Below are 16003 nucleotides of genomic sequence, written 5' to 3' on the forward strand. Positions count from 1 at the left end.
CTCTGTGGTTAGCAAAGGTGAGCGCTCCCTGGCCTTCCCAGTAATGACCACGGAATGTGGTTAATGGTCCTTCCCAGAACTGGGACTTTGTTATGCGTACATAGCATTCCTTGGCTATCTTCGTGCTTGCTTGTCATATGCTTGGAAACATTTCCTGAAAGAGCAAGTAAGAGGAACCGAGAAAGCAGAGGGAGAAATACACAAAACTGGTTTGGTCACCAAGAGGAAGAGGCCAGACAGCCCTGGGAGTGGTCAGGGGCGTGTGCAGATGGCCTCCCATGATGCATGTTCTATCTGCGGCCGCATCAGGCTGGTCACATTAGGAGTTCAGAAGTCATATGCCTTTGTGTCCCTTCCCAGTGGATGGCGTGTGGTCTTGCTGGTCTCCCTGGTCAAAATGCTCGGCGACCTGTGGCGGTGGACACTACATGAGGACCCGCTCGTGCACAAACCCGGCCCCAGCCTACGGAGGAGACATCTGCCTGGGGCTACATACGGAGGAAGCTCTCTGCAACACGCAGCCCTGCCCCGGTGAGCAGCCAGGAGGCTTCCGCGATTCGGGGCAGACTCGCCTCTTCCCTTGATTGATGTAGAAACGGAGAAATTGATGGTAGCCCACGACAGCAAATCCTGAAAGAGAGGAGCACCTCATCCCTCACAGTTATCCTTGACCATATCCCACTGTTCTGCATTAAAATAGCTGCCAGCACGTCAACAGTGTCACAACTAGTAACAGAAACTCGTTATCACAATGTCTCATTAGAAGGTTTAACCTGGTAGTGGGATCTGAAAATCAGAGTGGGGAGCAAGGAGAGCCCTTGGGAAGGACTCGGCCTCAGGTCTGGGGGACGGGGGTGGGCAAGCTCCGAGGCTGGCTAGCACAGGTGCCCAGTGGGTGCACTGTAACAGCCTCCCCACCCAACAGGGCCCGCTAGGAATGAATGAGGCGCCCTCTTCTGAGTCTAACTTTGACATTGAAATGCTCATCCTTTTTTGTTTTTAACTTGCTCCTGCAGATCTTTCTGGAAGGTTCCATTTATACAGAACAGTGCCTAGAAACCAGATTCTCAGTCATCCTCAAACCTGGCACTTGACACATTTTTGAGGAAAAATGTCATGTCTTTACAGTGCATCAAGGCACACGTCTGATTTCCAAACTTCCCCTGTAATGCAAAGATGATGCTTAAATCTAAAAAGAAGAAAAAAGCAACCCGCATAGAAACATGTCTTTTTAATGTGTTTAATATTTTCAAAAAATACAGAGAGTTCTTTTTTATTTATATTTTTTAAACCCCTTACTTAAAATATAAGGGTTGCTCTCTCTTTTCACACATCCGTAAGCCTGGGCGAATTTAACAAATCCTAGCAAATTTTCCACTTCAGGGTGAAGTGACCTTTTATCACTCAGCTTGGGGCCTTAACTCAAGACTCGTGCACCGATCTTACGCACATAGGCAACAGTAAACACGGGATAAAATAAATTCTTCCTCAAGTACAGCCTGACTTTGGTATATTGACTCTGCACAATTGTTTTTGTAACAGAAGCGAAAGCATTCGACACCCCTTTCAGCAACCAGGGCTTTCTCATTCACACATTGTCATTTCTCTTGCTGGAGCTCTGAGGCCTGTAGGAATTTTGCAGGAAAACCTTTGAGGGCTGGCCTTCATCGGGGAGCATTGCCAGGTGGAAAATGGTGTCCTCACTGATGATTTCTCTCCCCCGACCACTGCCCATGTCTACACTGCTGGACCTCACGAATTAGCTTATTGAGTGTCTAGTACAATGAGTTGAAAGCAGTAAAATAACATGGGTTCTAGAAAATGTGTTTGAAGCACATTTGATTTTTGATCAAAGGCATACCAGCTCTTCTATCCATGCCCGTGTGTAATTTATTTCCTGGAGCGGTCAGAGGCTACCTGTCCATCTTATTTATACACAGACCCGTTAAAATTGTAGTGTGAAAATTTAATGTAACGTATATGACCTGTGGTGCTTCCAGGTCGATCGATCTCAGTGGGCAGTGTTGTCCCGTCCCCTTCTGGTCATTGCAGAGAGCTGGTCGGAGTGGTCAGACTGGTCTGAGTGTGACGTGTCTGGAGTCCAGATCCGTGCCCGCCAGTGCATCCTTCTGTTCCCTGTGGGCAGCCAGTGTTCTGGAAACACCACGGAGAGCCGGCCGTGTGTGTTTGATTCCAATTTCATCCCAGGTAAGAGCAGAGATGCTTATCGGGGTGAACAAAATCATTTCCATTGTTTAGAGAGGAGATGAGTCATAGGTGGGAGTGTTAGCTGTCCTTGGAGGTCGCTTTTGGTGAAACGGAGATGATCCTATCAACTCTTGTGGTTTCAAGGTAATTAGACGATAGATTTACAGATAACTGTGGGTTGCATTTAGGCCATGAGTTTTACGATTTTTTTTTTTAGCACAGTGTCTTTTACAATTTACTGACTATAACACAGCGAGAAGATTCTGCTCAAAAAAATTAAAATAGGTTAGTTTGTTATTTTAACAGGTTAAATGCTTCTGTAATGTTGTGTGCAGGTGTTTGTACAGAGGAAAGGGGACAATTCTTTTGCAACTTTGATATAGTTGGGAAAATGGAAATGTACCAGGGGGCTCATCTTGGAGAAGAGATTAGCTTTTGCCTTTGCCAATAGGCTTTTCCACGTGAAATTGATGTTTACTTATCGATAGTAACAAATCATCTGTCGCATGTTCACTGTAAGCACGGTGTTAGATACTTTAAGTCATTTTGTACGTGTCCACTGTGGGCCTTACATCTATTGATGTGGACCAAAGCAGAGAGCAACCTGTTTCAAGATAGTTATAGGTAACTACCTTGTTTTCTTCCACTTACGGAAAAAGGTAATCATATGTTACAGAAAATTAGTAGCGTTAGTCTTGTATGGCACTTCCATCGTGTATGGTGTAGAACTGCAAGCATTGTGTCATTTTCCTTCTTAACCAGAGACACGTTGCTAATTCTTGTTACGCAGAGAAACATTCTCGTTACAGGAAAGAATCACGTCTCCGGTCTTCCGACATGGTGTTTGATCCTTGATCCCTGTGGGTTAAAACGTTTTCGGGATCTGTTCCCTCACTGGCATTTTATTTGTGTATTTGTGTGTGTCATGGCAAAGAGCATGAGTGAGCTCTGAATAGGGACTTTATTTGTTGTGGCAATTTTCTTCGAGCTCCAGTGGATCAGTCCCCTCCTCTGCAGGGAATTTGGCAACACTGGCTTTGATGCAACCAGAGATCGGAGGTGGGAAGACCGAGGCAGACGCTGTGGGGTTCACAGCTGGCAGAATATATGATAGCGGAAAACCAGCACACACTTGGCTTTCTTTCGAAGTTAGTGCCTTGGTTTCGAGCCAAAGGACCATAGCCTTTTCTTTCTGTGGTAACGAATCTCACTCGTTCCCCATCTAGATGACCTTGACCAAGTACAGCTCAGGTTGGTTAGAACAAAGAAGCACATGTGATTTGTTTTTTTTAACAATTAGTCAAGCTTTTGGAACTTGGACTCACGTAAAACTCGAAATCATTAGATATTTTGTAAATGAACCATTGATGTTTGCTTCCTTCCCAACACCCAACGTCATGATTTAATTTTTTCCAGAAGTATCTGTGGCGAGATCCAGTAGTGTAGAAGAGAAAAGGTGTGGGGGTAAGTTCCTCTTTTTAACTAATGTTTTTTAACTTTTTTTCTTAAACTAGTGTTTCGTTGATTTCCGCTATTTTCTAATCATTTCTCTTCCCATATGTTTCATATGATGTTTGGGCCAAGAAAAACCGACGGGAGAAACTCTTGATCCAAACCCCTTCCACTTTGGTAGTGTAACTACAAATAGTCAATATTTGACATCTGGATCAGTGGTTCTCAGGTGCAGTAGCTAGACTGGGATCATCACAAATACATGGCAGCCAGCTTCAAACCTCCAGGCCGCTGGAGCGACAAAATTATAATGGGGCGTAAGGTTATACCTACACCTCTAGAGGAATTTTTTAAACTTTCTGCAGACCCAAATGATATAAATCACAATCTCTGGTTCCAGTTCATGATAAATTTAGACTTTACTGTCTATGTTTATCTTGTCTGAGCAGGATGGGTTGACGGTCCATTGATCAAAGCCCACCCTCTGTCCGTCCACCTTTGCTAAACCGACCCGATATCCACACTGAGATGGCATATTCATACATGTGGCTGGTGACCTACAAATACCCATTCCTTCCAGAATCCATTCCATCAGGGGAGTCCCAGACAGCTCAGCCTCAGGCTTTTGTCTCTGTGTTCATATGGAATCAGGAGCTTCGTGGGTGTGTTTTAGGAATGTACTTACTGTGATTAGCTACATTAATTAAGAGTCCACCATCACAGTTTTTCTGTTTAGGTAGCTGTCAATCTGTTCATTCAATAATCTTAGCTGACCACCCACTCTTGGAGTTTTGTGAGGGACATTGAGTTTATCATGGAGACACAAATAGCCCCAGCCCTTCTGGAACCAACAGTCGCATCATAAAAGGCCCCAGTGCCTGAGAAATGCAGGGTCTGGTGTCTGACCTACACGAGTTCAGTGGGTTCACAGACTGACAGTTACTCACTTGGGATCCAGCTGGAAGATAAATATATACCAGCTCCCATAAAAATAATCATAGCTGTAAGATCAGTCACTATATGCCACTGAATTAAGTGGCAAGAAGCGTCCCATTTGATCCTCACAGAGAGTGTTCATGGAGGTGCCACAGCCCACAGTTCCTTAATGTAAACCTTCGCAGATAGGAAAGGGTTTCGGAATCCAGCCTTCACCAGATTTCAGATGGGTAATACAGGGCATGCAATGTCTGTTACATAACACGCTGCAGTGCCCGGGGCCACATTCTGTAACCAGTCTCTTTAATGATGCTGTTGTAAGATGCGCGCAAAGTGAAAATGCTAACACTCCCTCTGCAGCTCTAGTCCGTTCTGCAGCAGACTGGGTCAGGTCAAGTCATGCTTTGCTGCCAGCTGAGCGAGGAAAAATCAGGTGCCAGAGATTTGGGTTTTGCAAATTCTAGGAAAGGGATAGCAGCTAGGCACTGTCGTCTGCATTAGGGTTGCTGAGAGTCAGAGAGAGGAGGCCACGGGTGAAGGTCACCAGGAAGTCAGCAACGGAGCCAGGGTGTGGACCCAGGCAGTGGGATCTGAGTGTGAGCTTTAAGGCCAGAGTGCCACAGGAAGAGTATCCTGGCAGTGAGTATCTGGGAGGATTGTGTCTAGTGGCTGGAGCCAAATACTCTTGGACACTCTGGACCTGGGGCCTGGGGGCACCTGCTGCCCTCAGAGGCAGCGTAGGTCAAGATTCCGTGAACCAGAATTCTTGAGGAGTATTCTTGTCCTCTGGGAAGGCCAAGGCGGAACCTGGAGTCAACCAGAAGTTGCCTCTGCAGAGTTGACTGGCCCTCCACGCCTGCCACAGGTTTAGAAACCATTTTCCCTGGCCAGCCCTCTCTGGGTTAGGATACAGGAGACCTTCAAGGGCCTTGAGCACTTGGGAGAACATGGTGCAAAGCCCGCTCCCAGTCCTAAAATGCTGCTTCTGTGTGTCCGGGTCAGCTGGGCTAACTGGCTCCCCAACCCAAGATCAAACCTTGACATGCGGTTAAGTCACAGAGATCTTATAATATTCAGAACTGAGTTTTTAGATCTTTAGGCTGCTAACATTGACCCACCAGGATAGGCAAGTAAGAGGTTGTATGGATCTGAGTGTAGGGCTGAGAGGTAAAAGGAATTACTTAGCAAAATGTTTCGGGATGTTTCAGGAGGCAACATAGATGTCTTTTTTCCATTTGAAGGAAAATCCATCAAATTTTGTACAGAAAACAGCCAGTTGGAGCCAACTGGGTAGTGGGTTTCTATTCCAACACTACTGACCAAAAACAACAGAAAAAACACATTCAAAGGAAAGAGCCACGCTAAGCAAATTCAAAAGAGATTTAATAGGCACTATTTTTCCCAATGCGGAAAAGCATAGGCCTATTGAAAATTTTCAATTTAGCTATTTTTAGTTGCACGAGACACAAAGACTATATAATCCTCATAAAGATGTCAGCTGGCCCCAGCCTTCCCTAGGCACCTGCAAGCACGATTCATTGGACTGATGACAAAGCATCTGCATATGGAAAGCATCATACATCTTTCATATGTTACAATAAACTGTTATCAGTGCAGCAGACAGTACTTTTATCGGTAGGTGGCATTGACCCTGGGGAGTCCAATTGGCTAAAGTATAAAACAATGGCAACATATGTGAGATCCTCTCTTGCTTACCTTGGGCACAGCCTCAATGTTATAGTAGACATTTCGGGCGGTTGCTGGTGGAAAGCTCCCCGGAGGCTCTGTCCACCCTTCCCAGGTTGGGGGTCTCCAGTTCTAGAGGCTCCAGACAAAATCGGGAAAGGCCAGAGGTTTATGAATTGCTTCCATTTTGTTAAACCACTGACCAAAGAACCAAAAAGTGAAAAACAGGTGGGTGTTGGGGAATAGATGACTTGTAGAATATTCTAGTAACTTCCGCCTGGATTATCCAGGTCCTGGTGCTGAAGACACTGGACACCTGCATTAGGATTCAGGTAGGAGCAAGTGGGTTGTGGCTCGCAGCGAACCCAGGCTCTGTGCTCACTTGGGCAGGCAGCTCCCTCTCTCAGGGGTCCCCAGAACGCAGCATCCGGGAGCAGCAAAGGGCACAGCCTAGAGGGAGACGTCAGGATGTGGGGACAGTGAGGGCACCTCAGTGAGTGGACCCAGCTGAGGTGAATGTGACTCTGAAAGTCCTCAGGGAGGAGCCAGGGTAGTTGAGGGACATACACCCCATGGCCTGGGTGCAGAGGACAAACTTGCAGGTCTTCTCTCCCTGAGAGCCTGGGGACCTCTTGCTATCACCCTGGGACTCACCTGGTGTCTGCAGTGTGCCTAGCAGGCATTCTCATGGTTCTGTTTGGGTGCAGGATGGACAGATCTGGGAAGAGCGTGGGTGACACTGCGCCCCCTGGTGGTGGATGGAGGGGACACCGTGGCTGAAAGGCAGTCCTCGGGATGTGCCCTGTGCAGGTGACAGAGACCAATAACCCACAGGCAACAGGTTGGCCACGTAGAGCCAACACAGCATAGAAAAACTAAGTTTGAGTTGTCCTTCACCTTATTTTCACTAAGTCCAGCTTCATGAGCATTACTCAAATGTCTTTATTCCCTGAAAGTCTGGAAACTTTTTTTGTACCACGTTTTACCAAGACATGATGAACATCTGTACTTTCTTTTGGTTGTTTCTCAGACATTACAAAGGTCTTAATTATGTTACCTTGATGTCCTTCGAGCCAATCACATATTAGAGACAGAAATCCACGTCCACTCATTTTTTCTACATCTTGTATTTATAACTCAAGGAAAATAACCCAAAGATGCTACTTAACACAAACAAAAATATGTAAAAGAGGGCTATTTCATGACCATCAAAAGATCATATTTTATTCCTTTGGCACAAATCCTTTATTTCTTTGGTGTAAACCATTTTCTTTACAAGGTCTCCAAAATACAGTAATTTTGAGCAGTAATTGGAAGCAGTAAATGCATTCTCACTTTGTTCGTGAGACACAGCCAGGCCGTAGGCAGGGATCCTCCACCGGTTAAGGAGCATGGAAAACATGTTCTCAAGTAACCGCATAGACCAGAAATCATGCCACACTTGAAACAGACAAGCAGACTTGTACAAGCCTTTAAAAAAAAAATGCTTCTGCTAGTGTATTCAGGTGATGTCCAAAAACCCGATTGTAATCCATAAGATCTTTAACGCAAAATAACCTGTACTTCCTGGGGGGGAAGTGTCCTGGTGGCCGTGACATTTCAAAGGAAGGTCCTGTGATTGCTTGAAGTTTGGAATTGGTCAGGGGCCTTTCATTTTGCTTTTCTGTCCCCATCCGAGTGCGTTGAGCTGTTGAGTAGCGTGTTCTTTTCCAAAGTAGCGTCACTTGTGATGCTGTCTTCCCAGAGTTCAACATGTTCCACATGATTGCCGTGGGGCTGAGCAGCTCCATCTTGGGCTGCCTCCTTACGCTACTTGTCTACACCTACTGCCAGCGGTACCAGCAGCAGTCCCACGACGCCACCGTCATCCACCCTGTTGCTCCCGCCCCTCTCAACACCAGCATAACTAACCATATTAACAAACTGGACAAGTACGACTCAGTGGAAGCCATCAAGGTAAGGGATCGGCAGACAGATGGCCAAGCAGCACCCCGGGGGCGGTGGCTTGAGTGAAGGAGGGGAGGGTAAGGTAATAGGTGTGCTTCATGATGAGCTGCCTTCTCGGCTTTCCTTTGCCTGCAAGAAAAGGTGGCATCTTATATGGGGAAGTGGGTTAGAAACAGGACACAGAAGCGGCAACAAATAAAATGCTGGAAAATACTGAGTCATTGGCCACTGTCCAGTTCTGCCTCCACGGTGCCTTCCATGTTCAAAGAGAGGTCTTGTCAAAGAGAAGAGCTCCAGGCCGAGGACCTGTACTTGCCAGACAGTGGTAATGAGGACCGGGGTTGGGTAATCCGATGTACAGGTTCATTGCTGGAATCACCCCGATGGGATCCTGAGAAAAACTGTCACATTATTATAAAAATTATCTTCAAATAATTTGTATGCATAATGAAGTCTCTTCAGCTTTGCATGCTGCAAAAGTGCTATGTGGCTGGTGTGGGGTGAAGTGTTCTGTTAGATTTTCCCAGCGGGTGATTAATTCAGTGATCCACCCAGAAATAAGAGGCCAGTTCTAAGGAACGAAGAAAGAGTGGAAAGGGTATCCGCTTTGGACCAGAAAGAGCTGAGTTCATGAGTCACCAACTGAGTAAACTTAACGCTAGTCATTCACAGTCACTGAGCCTCCATTTTCTCCTATGTCTTGACTAGTGCCTGACAAAATAAATGTGGTCTTTATTTGAGGCATTGTGCATCAGGTTTTGGAATACAAGTTAGTTACTTCTTTGAACCTCAGTTTCTTCGTCTTTAAAATGGGTACAGCAATATGTACTGTCATATCTTTGTTGCACAGTTTAAATGAGATAACATACAGGAGGTCGGGGGTATGACTGGAAGGACGTCAAGGACTCTTGTCTGCTTCACCCAGTGTGCCCTACCACCCATGTGAAGGAACGAAATTCTCATTTTGATATTCCTGTTAAGTTGGTGGTTCCCCTGAGCATTTTTAGGGAGCGCGTGGAGACTCTCTCTGCTATGATCTCCTTTGAAATTCCTTTGATTTCCTTCCCATGTGGGAATATGGAACGTCTTTAGCACTTACAACTTCAGGTGATTGAAAGGGCTTGTGTCCTGGGATCCACAGTGCCCTCTCTTATTTCCCTCCTACCATGAGGCCCCTTTCTCTAGCACTGGGACAGAGACAGAGCCAGCTGACTTTTACCCATGGGCCTTGCTTACCCCCAGGATCCAGAACCCTTCAGCACCTTGTAGTAATCACGTGCTAGGGCTGGGGAATGAAGCACCAGGCACTAATAACACGCCCCTCACGATGTCTCAGAGCAGAGATCCCAGAGTATGAGAAGGAACGTGAGCTCCTTTTACGAGCAAGAACCTTCCAAACAAGCCTTCAGAACCCAAGAAAGGGGCTCCTCTAAATGTGATTCCAACCTATCAACTTGTGTGTCACTCCAAGTGTCTCAAGATAATTTAGCTGGTCTTCTGTTCTCACTTAAGATCCAGTAGCCACTCGAGATAATAAGAAATTTCATTTCTACGAGGGCAGCAGGGTAGCGCTGAGGATCCTTCTGGAACTTTCTTCTGATACCTTGCCCAGACCAATCCAGGACAGTTGGCCTCTGCCGACCATCCTGCATCTTTATTTCAGTTTTTCCAATATTTGCACTCCACCTGGCATAGTTTAGCATTTTGGAAGTATAGGTGCCTTTAATGACTTAATAAGGAAGGGCATCTGTGTCAGAAGTGGCTACAGGAGCCTGTGTTAGGGGGCCCATAGCTGGTGTGTCAAATTAAGAATATGCGTACTCTGACCTGTGGAGTGAGGAGGCACAGGCCACCCCCATGGGATCGGCAGGCAGCTCCCTCTGCAGCCGAGCTCCCACTTTGGGGAAGTGGAAACCCCAGGCTTGTTTTGACTGAAGGCACAGTTTCAGTACACTCGCCCAAAAGAAGTCAAGTCCCATGGTTTATTACTGACACATCCCAGGAGCCTGGGGAAGGGCAGTCCCCCGTCCCAGGTCAGCAGTGAGCAGGAGACAGAGAGAGGGTAGCAGGCACCTGTTACTCACAAGGTGGTTGGGGCAGACGTCACTGACTTTTTGCAGGCTCAGCTCAAGGCAGGAACTTATGGCAGGAGCTCTGGTCCTCTTGTAGGCATGCACACCCTGGCTGGGTCTGAGCAGGGTTGTCATGCTGGCAAATGCCCAGAGGGTGACTCAGAATGGCTGTTTCCTCGTCTCATGCTCAACAAGTGTAGAGAATGACGAGCAGTGAAGTCATTTGAAATTTCATGCATCTACTTCGAAATCTCTTTTCCGCCTACGTATCCATGATAATTAGAATGCTGCTTAAAGAGTTACACAACATTCAAAGTGTTGATTTGAAGTCACTAGAGTTTAAGGTTTTTTGAAGGTTTGGAATACTCCAAATCTATTTATCAAAAACCACCAGCTTCATTGTAGTTACGAGGCAGGTCTTCAGGAAGGCAAATTACGTGCGGAAGCAAATAAGTGAGAAAACACCTTTTAAGACAATGGAACCTTAGCAGGGAGTTCATATTCAGCATAGTCGTGCCCTCATTATATTCTTTTTTTTTTTTTTTCTGAAATACTGCCCATGGAGTATTCTTAAATCTTTTCCTTAATCATTTTCCTTTTTACAGGCATTTAACAAAAACAACTTGATCCTAGAGGAAAGAAACAAATACTTCAACCCGCATCTCACTGGGAAAACCTATTCTAATGCCTACTTTACAGATCTCAACAATTACGACGAGTACTAATAGTTGTTATATTTTTGGCTTCTTGTAATTCCCCAGTTCCTCAAGGCCTGTGCTCCATGACTGCCCATGTTTCCAAGACTTCAGCATTGAAGTTTGGATACATTTCAAGTGCATTTCAAGCCATGAGTTTCCCATTGCTACCAAAAACAGACATCCTTAAAAGCAACACAGATCTAAATATGATGTCGTGAAAATCTGGTCTCAATGCTTGATCATTGTTGAGTGAGCCATGGTGTGAGGCTTTGTTTTGTTTTGTTTTACTGTGTTCAGTCCATTTTTTTTCTAACAAGTCACTTGTTTTCTTGAGCTTTTTACTAAATGTACCACCCACATGGGAAGGAGTCTTTAGAAATAGGAATGTCTTCCTGCTCTGGGGCATAAATCTTTATGATGTTTTAATCCAACAAAAGAGACACTTCAGCTGAGAGTCCCCGTTCTCCATAAGGCGTGTTAGGTCTGTAAGTATTTGATGAAATGAAGAATGCGAATGTGGCCATAGAGTTCTGCACCCTGGATCCCCTGTCTTCCCAACCTGAATAATTCTCTGGAATCCGTGGAAGCGACTTGCGTGTTTGGACTCGGAACGGTTCTTGCCTGGGGGAAGGGCAGGGATTCACCCCGGCTTGTATCTGCGGAGGTGATGGTGTGAGGTATGACACACGCTTTCCCCGGTCTTAATGCAGTTACTGTGTTATCCCTGGTGGAGGCGCACTCACAGACCAGAGCCACAGACACAAGGAAGGGTCCAGCGTTCCGTGTGATGCTACGAGGCTAGCCATAGTCTCCCTCCTGGATTTCACAGCATTCCAGGGAGCTCCTTGCCCCGCCCCTGTCCAGTCCATAGTAGCATCCTGAAGAGACGACCCGTAAAACCAGCACTTGCTCAACATTTGGATAGACGCCACACCTTCTGTGTCCCCACAAAGAAAAAATCTTAAACATTCATGACACCAATGGGGGAAAGCATTAAAAATACTGGAATGTAATGGGAACCGACTTTTTTATTTTTAATTTTTTTTTTTTTATCTTCCATGTTATGGAAAGGATTGAAAGAACTGACCTTTAATGAAAGGCAACTTTCTAATTTCTATCTCCCGATAGAACTAGTGTATGGCCATCATCCCCTTCCCAGAGCATTACTGATGTGTAAAGCTGGCTTTCTTCACCCCCACGCTGTAAATAGCAAAGTGCCCCCCAAGCTGTCATTTGCCGCCTCCGGGTCAGGTGAGGAGGAGATGTCCAGTTCTGGTGCCTTTGGGTTCTGTCTCAGTGCTGCCTTCCTACCTGCCCCCTCCCGCTTCTCCCTGCATGGAGGCAACAGCATTTCAAGATGTACCTTGAGAAAGCAGGGATGTGAGGTTTTTAATGATCCCTGTGGTTCTGAGCATTGATCACTGCTAAGCATTTCAGAGTGTTATAATACTATTCATAGAGGTCTCCAGAAAGGAAAAAAAAAAGCGGGATAAATTACTCATAAGCAACTGATAAATAATACATGGCAGTTGGCTGACTAGTCTTCGAAAGTAAGAACAAGATTGAAACTGTTCATCTGATGCCTAAGTGGTCAGTAAAATGTGTTCTTTTTGCTCAATGAACCTTCCGGTTTCCGAAGATACATAGCACGGGCGTTGAGGAGCACAGACTTATTAGCACACATGTTTTATCCTACCCCATGTAAAGAAACAATCTCAGAAAGTGTTGGGGGGAAAAAATCCCATGTTTGCTAATGAATATTGTTGCATTGAAAATAATGCCATGTACCCAGGCTTCCACAAGCTACTGTACTAAAATTCAATTTTAAATGGCAGGTGGTCTCAGAGAGGCCTGGTAGATTGCAAGCGAATGGTGTTCTGGGTCTTTCTGGTGGGGAGTTCATGTGGCCTCTCCTGCATTGTTGTCTGCTGTTTGAGACGACTCTGTCTGGACGCACAGAGCCAAAGTCCATACTCAGGAGGTGAAATTCAGTCCGATGGTTTCCTCTTTGTTCCAGAGCTAGATTTTCAACTGGTGTTAATCACTTTTCTATAAGAAAAACGCCTTCACCATGAAGCATGTTATAGTTGTTTTTGAATCCCTCCCCCGAGGGTTTTCTAAGCTTAAAAGGTCATTTTATTTCCGTAAGGAAAGAGGATACTAATTTCAAGAAAGCATCAGTGGACCTGATTGGAAATGCTTTCTCAATGCTGTCGAGGCTGGACTTCAGTCAGTGTCATGCTGTGGCCCGTGACAGCATCCACCTTCCACACCGAACTGTCACGCTGGCGATTGCCTACATCCTGGATTTATCACTGCAAAGAAAGGCCCTCATTTTTGTTCCTGGACACTCCCCTCAAAGACAGATTATTCTGGCTTCTCTTTCTCTCTCTGTCTCTCCTCTGTCTCTCTCGCATTCTCCTTATTTCACAGAGTTTCAATTGGTTTAGAATAATTTCAAATATAGTCGAAGTATTGTCATCAGCTATGGAGTAACTTGCTTTTCTAGCTTTCATGTGTCTGTGCCTCCCCTCACACGTCCTGTGTTGCGTGAGCCCAGGTGGGTTTTTACAGTGGTGTTTACCACCTGCCCTGGGACCTCCTCCCTAAGGAGCCTCCCTGGGGGCTGAGTGTGGGATTCCCCTCTCTGTGGGTCCTGTTGTAAGTTTCTGAATGACCGTTTCCTTCTGTCTTTTTCTTTTCCTTCTTTCCTTCCTTCCTTCCTTCCTTCCTTCCTTCCAAGCAGCACAGAGACTAATATTTTTAAAGCTGCACCCCCTCTGAACCTAACCTCAAATGACACTAATCCCAGTTTAATCTCTAGGATTATTTCTGGATACGGTTGAAGCTTGGCTGGTTTTCGTTAGGACACTGGCTTTTAGTCTCACATTCAAATTCTTTGGAAGGGAGTCCCAGGGGCGGTGCTGCTCAGGGTCCTTTCTCCAGAGGGGACTGTCACCAGGGGGCTGCATCCTCCCGCAGGAAGGACGCACAGCAGGGCCCTTCCCCAGGCCACCGGGGGGTGGGGTGGGGAGGGGGTGGGGTGGAGGTGAGGAGCCCGGGGCTTGTGTCACCCTGAGCCACAGGACTGGGACTTCGGAGGAGTCTGGGGCCGGGTGGGTTCTGCCCCACGGAGGCCCCGCGGTCACCGGACTGGGCGCTGCCCCGCACGTTTGCCCCCCCCTCGCCGGGGACCCGTTTCCTTGGGGGCCCCTGAGCCCCCTCCTCCGGGGACGCCCGAGCCTGCTCACCCCCGGCGCTGCCTCGTGTGCAAGGCAGGTGCAGGGGCGGCTGGCGGGGGCAGCGGGGTGTCCCTGCCCCGGGGGGAGCCCGGTCCCCGGGAAGGGGCCGCCCGCGTGCCCGGGGGGGCCGGGGTCTGGCCCCACTGCCTCGAGGGCCGATGCCAAAGAGAAGAGGAGGTGGGAAAGGGCGGGAAGTAGGGGGGTATGGGAAGATGGGGACCCGGCGGCTCCGGGCCGAGTGGGAGGGACGGTCCCGGGTGGGGAGCCCGGACCCGCCGGCTCTGTGGGTCTGAAGCCAGGACCCTGGGGGGATCCACTGCGCAGACCGCAGGGGGTTCCGCCCCGGGCGCCCTCGTGTCCTGCTCTGTCCGCACAAGGGTGAGGCCGTGGGGGCCCCCGGCCCACGAGGGTGCGCGTTTGCACCCCAGGCTGCGGTGGCACTGGCGGGGCAGAGCCTTCCAAGCTGTGACAGAGTCCCAACGGGGGATGCCGCGTCCCCAGGGCCACCTGCCGGGGTACACGCGGGTGAAACTGAAGATCAGAGGAGACTTTATTTGAAGTCTGTAGGAGTCTGCACTCAGATAGTCATGTTGTCCAAATGCCTGTTTGATGCACAAAGGGCAGCTTTGCTAGTGCTTGAATTCACACGCATCTTTATGCTTCTCTATGATAATTACTTGCTCTCCGAATAAACCGCGAACATTTTCCCAGCACTGTCACCACCTCCGGCAGGAAGTCTTTTACACTCCAGTGGGGTTTTCTTGTGTGGCATTTGGGGGCAACTCCAAATTTCGCATTTCTGTCCCAAAAGAGCGCTCTGGGGCACCTCCCCAGGGCAGCAGGTACCAGCGGTGGATCCAGTGAACTTCTGCCTCAAAGCAGCCGTGCTCCACAGAACAGGATTGTCCCTAAGCCTCCAGCTCCAATAATCAATGTTCATGAAGGTGGGGACTAAAATGATTACCTTGAATCAACTCATATGCAAACTCTCTGCTGTGCTTTCCAGGATAGGATGGGGCAAAGTGGAATTCTCAGACCGCGTTGGCTTACCCCATGCTTCCATCCCTTCTAATGTCTCCATTATGTCATGATAATTCTTGTTGACCTGGTGATAATACGTTGACACAATGTTGCAAGTTTGGTTACCTACGATGATCAGAAACTAGAAAGCCATTCTGAGCCCTTGCTTCTCTCAATGGGAATGAAATGGAAAAACATAAAGTAACAGTCACTTTGGCCTGAGAAATGCACAAAAAGAAATGCCAGTCATCGCACGGTGTATCCCCGTGTGAGAGAAAAGATTTGGAGGCCAGGAGCCACGGCGGAATTTATTTCGGCTGCTCTCCCCTATTGAGGTCATTAATAAGAACTGATTTAAAGATGCTTTGTAACTCTACAAATGCCGACTCGAGGTATTCATGTTATCTGTTTTGATAGCCTGATAAAACACAGGGAAATACGTTGTTGGAATCCTTGCTTTTCTCTTTTGGAAACTGACAAGTAATGAACAAGATGCATTGTTGAATTATTGGCAGGAATTTCTGTAATGACTATTCTATACTCCTTTTTTATGGACTATATTAAGGGTGTGTTATACATGTTTTGGGAAGTAGATGAATCAAAGTTTTTTCATATGTCATATGTCATATGTCACATTATCAAAAATTTGGTCTATATTACGAAAGCATCAGGAACAGGGATTGTTTTCTCTTGAAAATATAGCTTATGCCGCACAGGGACTTAGAACATCATCAAAACCCAA

At 47.0% G+C, this 16003-nt stretch overlaps 1 protein-coding gene across 3 annotated transcripts in view; it reads left to right on the forward strand.

Moving 5' to 3' along the window:
* Positions 1–11225, forward strand: part of SEMA5A (semaphorin 5A) — a 476129-nt gene extending 464904 nt beyond the window's left edge. For all 3 annotated transcript variants that reach the window (XM_047864782.1, XM_047864783.1, XM_047864784.1), the window contains exons 19-23: positions 361–531; positions 2053–2208; positions 3625–3672; positions 8027–8238; positions 10907–11225. In XM_047864782.1, the coding sequence (XP_047720738.1) occupies positions 361–531; positions 2053–2208; positions 3625–3672; positions 8027–8238; positions 10907–11026 (707 nt within the window). In that variant the 3' untranslated portion in view covers positions 11027–11225. The remainder of the gene's footprint in view (positions 1–360; positions 532–2052; positions 2209–3624; positions 3673–8026; positions 8239–10906) is intronic.
* The last annotated feature ends 4778 nt before the right edge of the window (positions 11226–16003 follow it).

The sequence above is a fragment of the Prionailurus viverrinus genome, chromosome A1 (assembly GCF_022837055.1).
Source record: "Prionailurus viverrinus isolate Anna chromosome A1, UM_Priviv_1.0, whole genome shotgun sequence".
In the NCBI taxonomy this organism is placed as follows: Eukaryota; Metazoa; Chordata; class Mammalia; order Carnivora; family Felidae; genus Prionailurus; species Prionailurus viverrinus.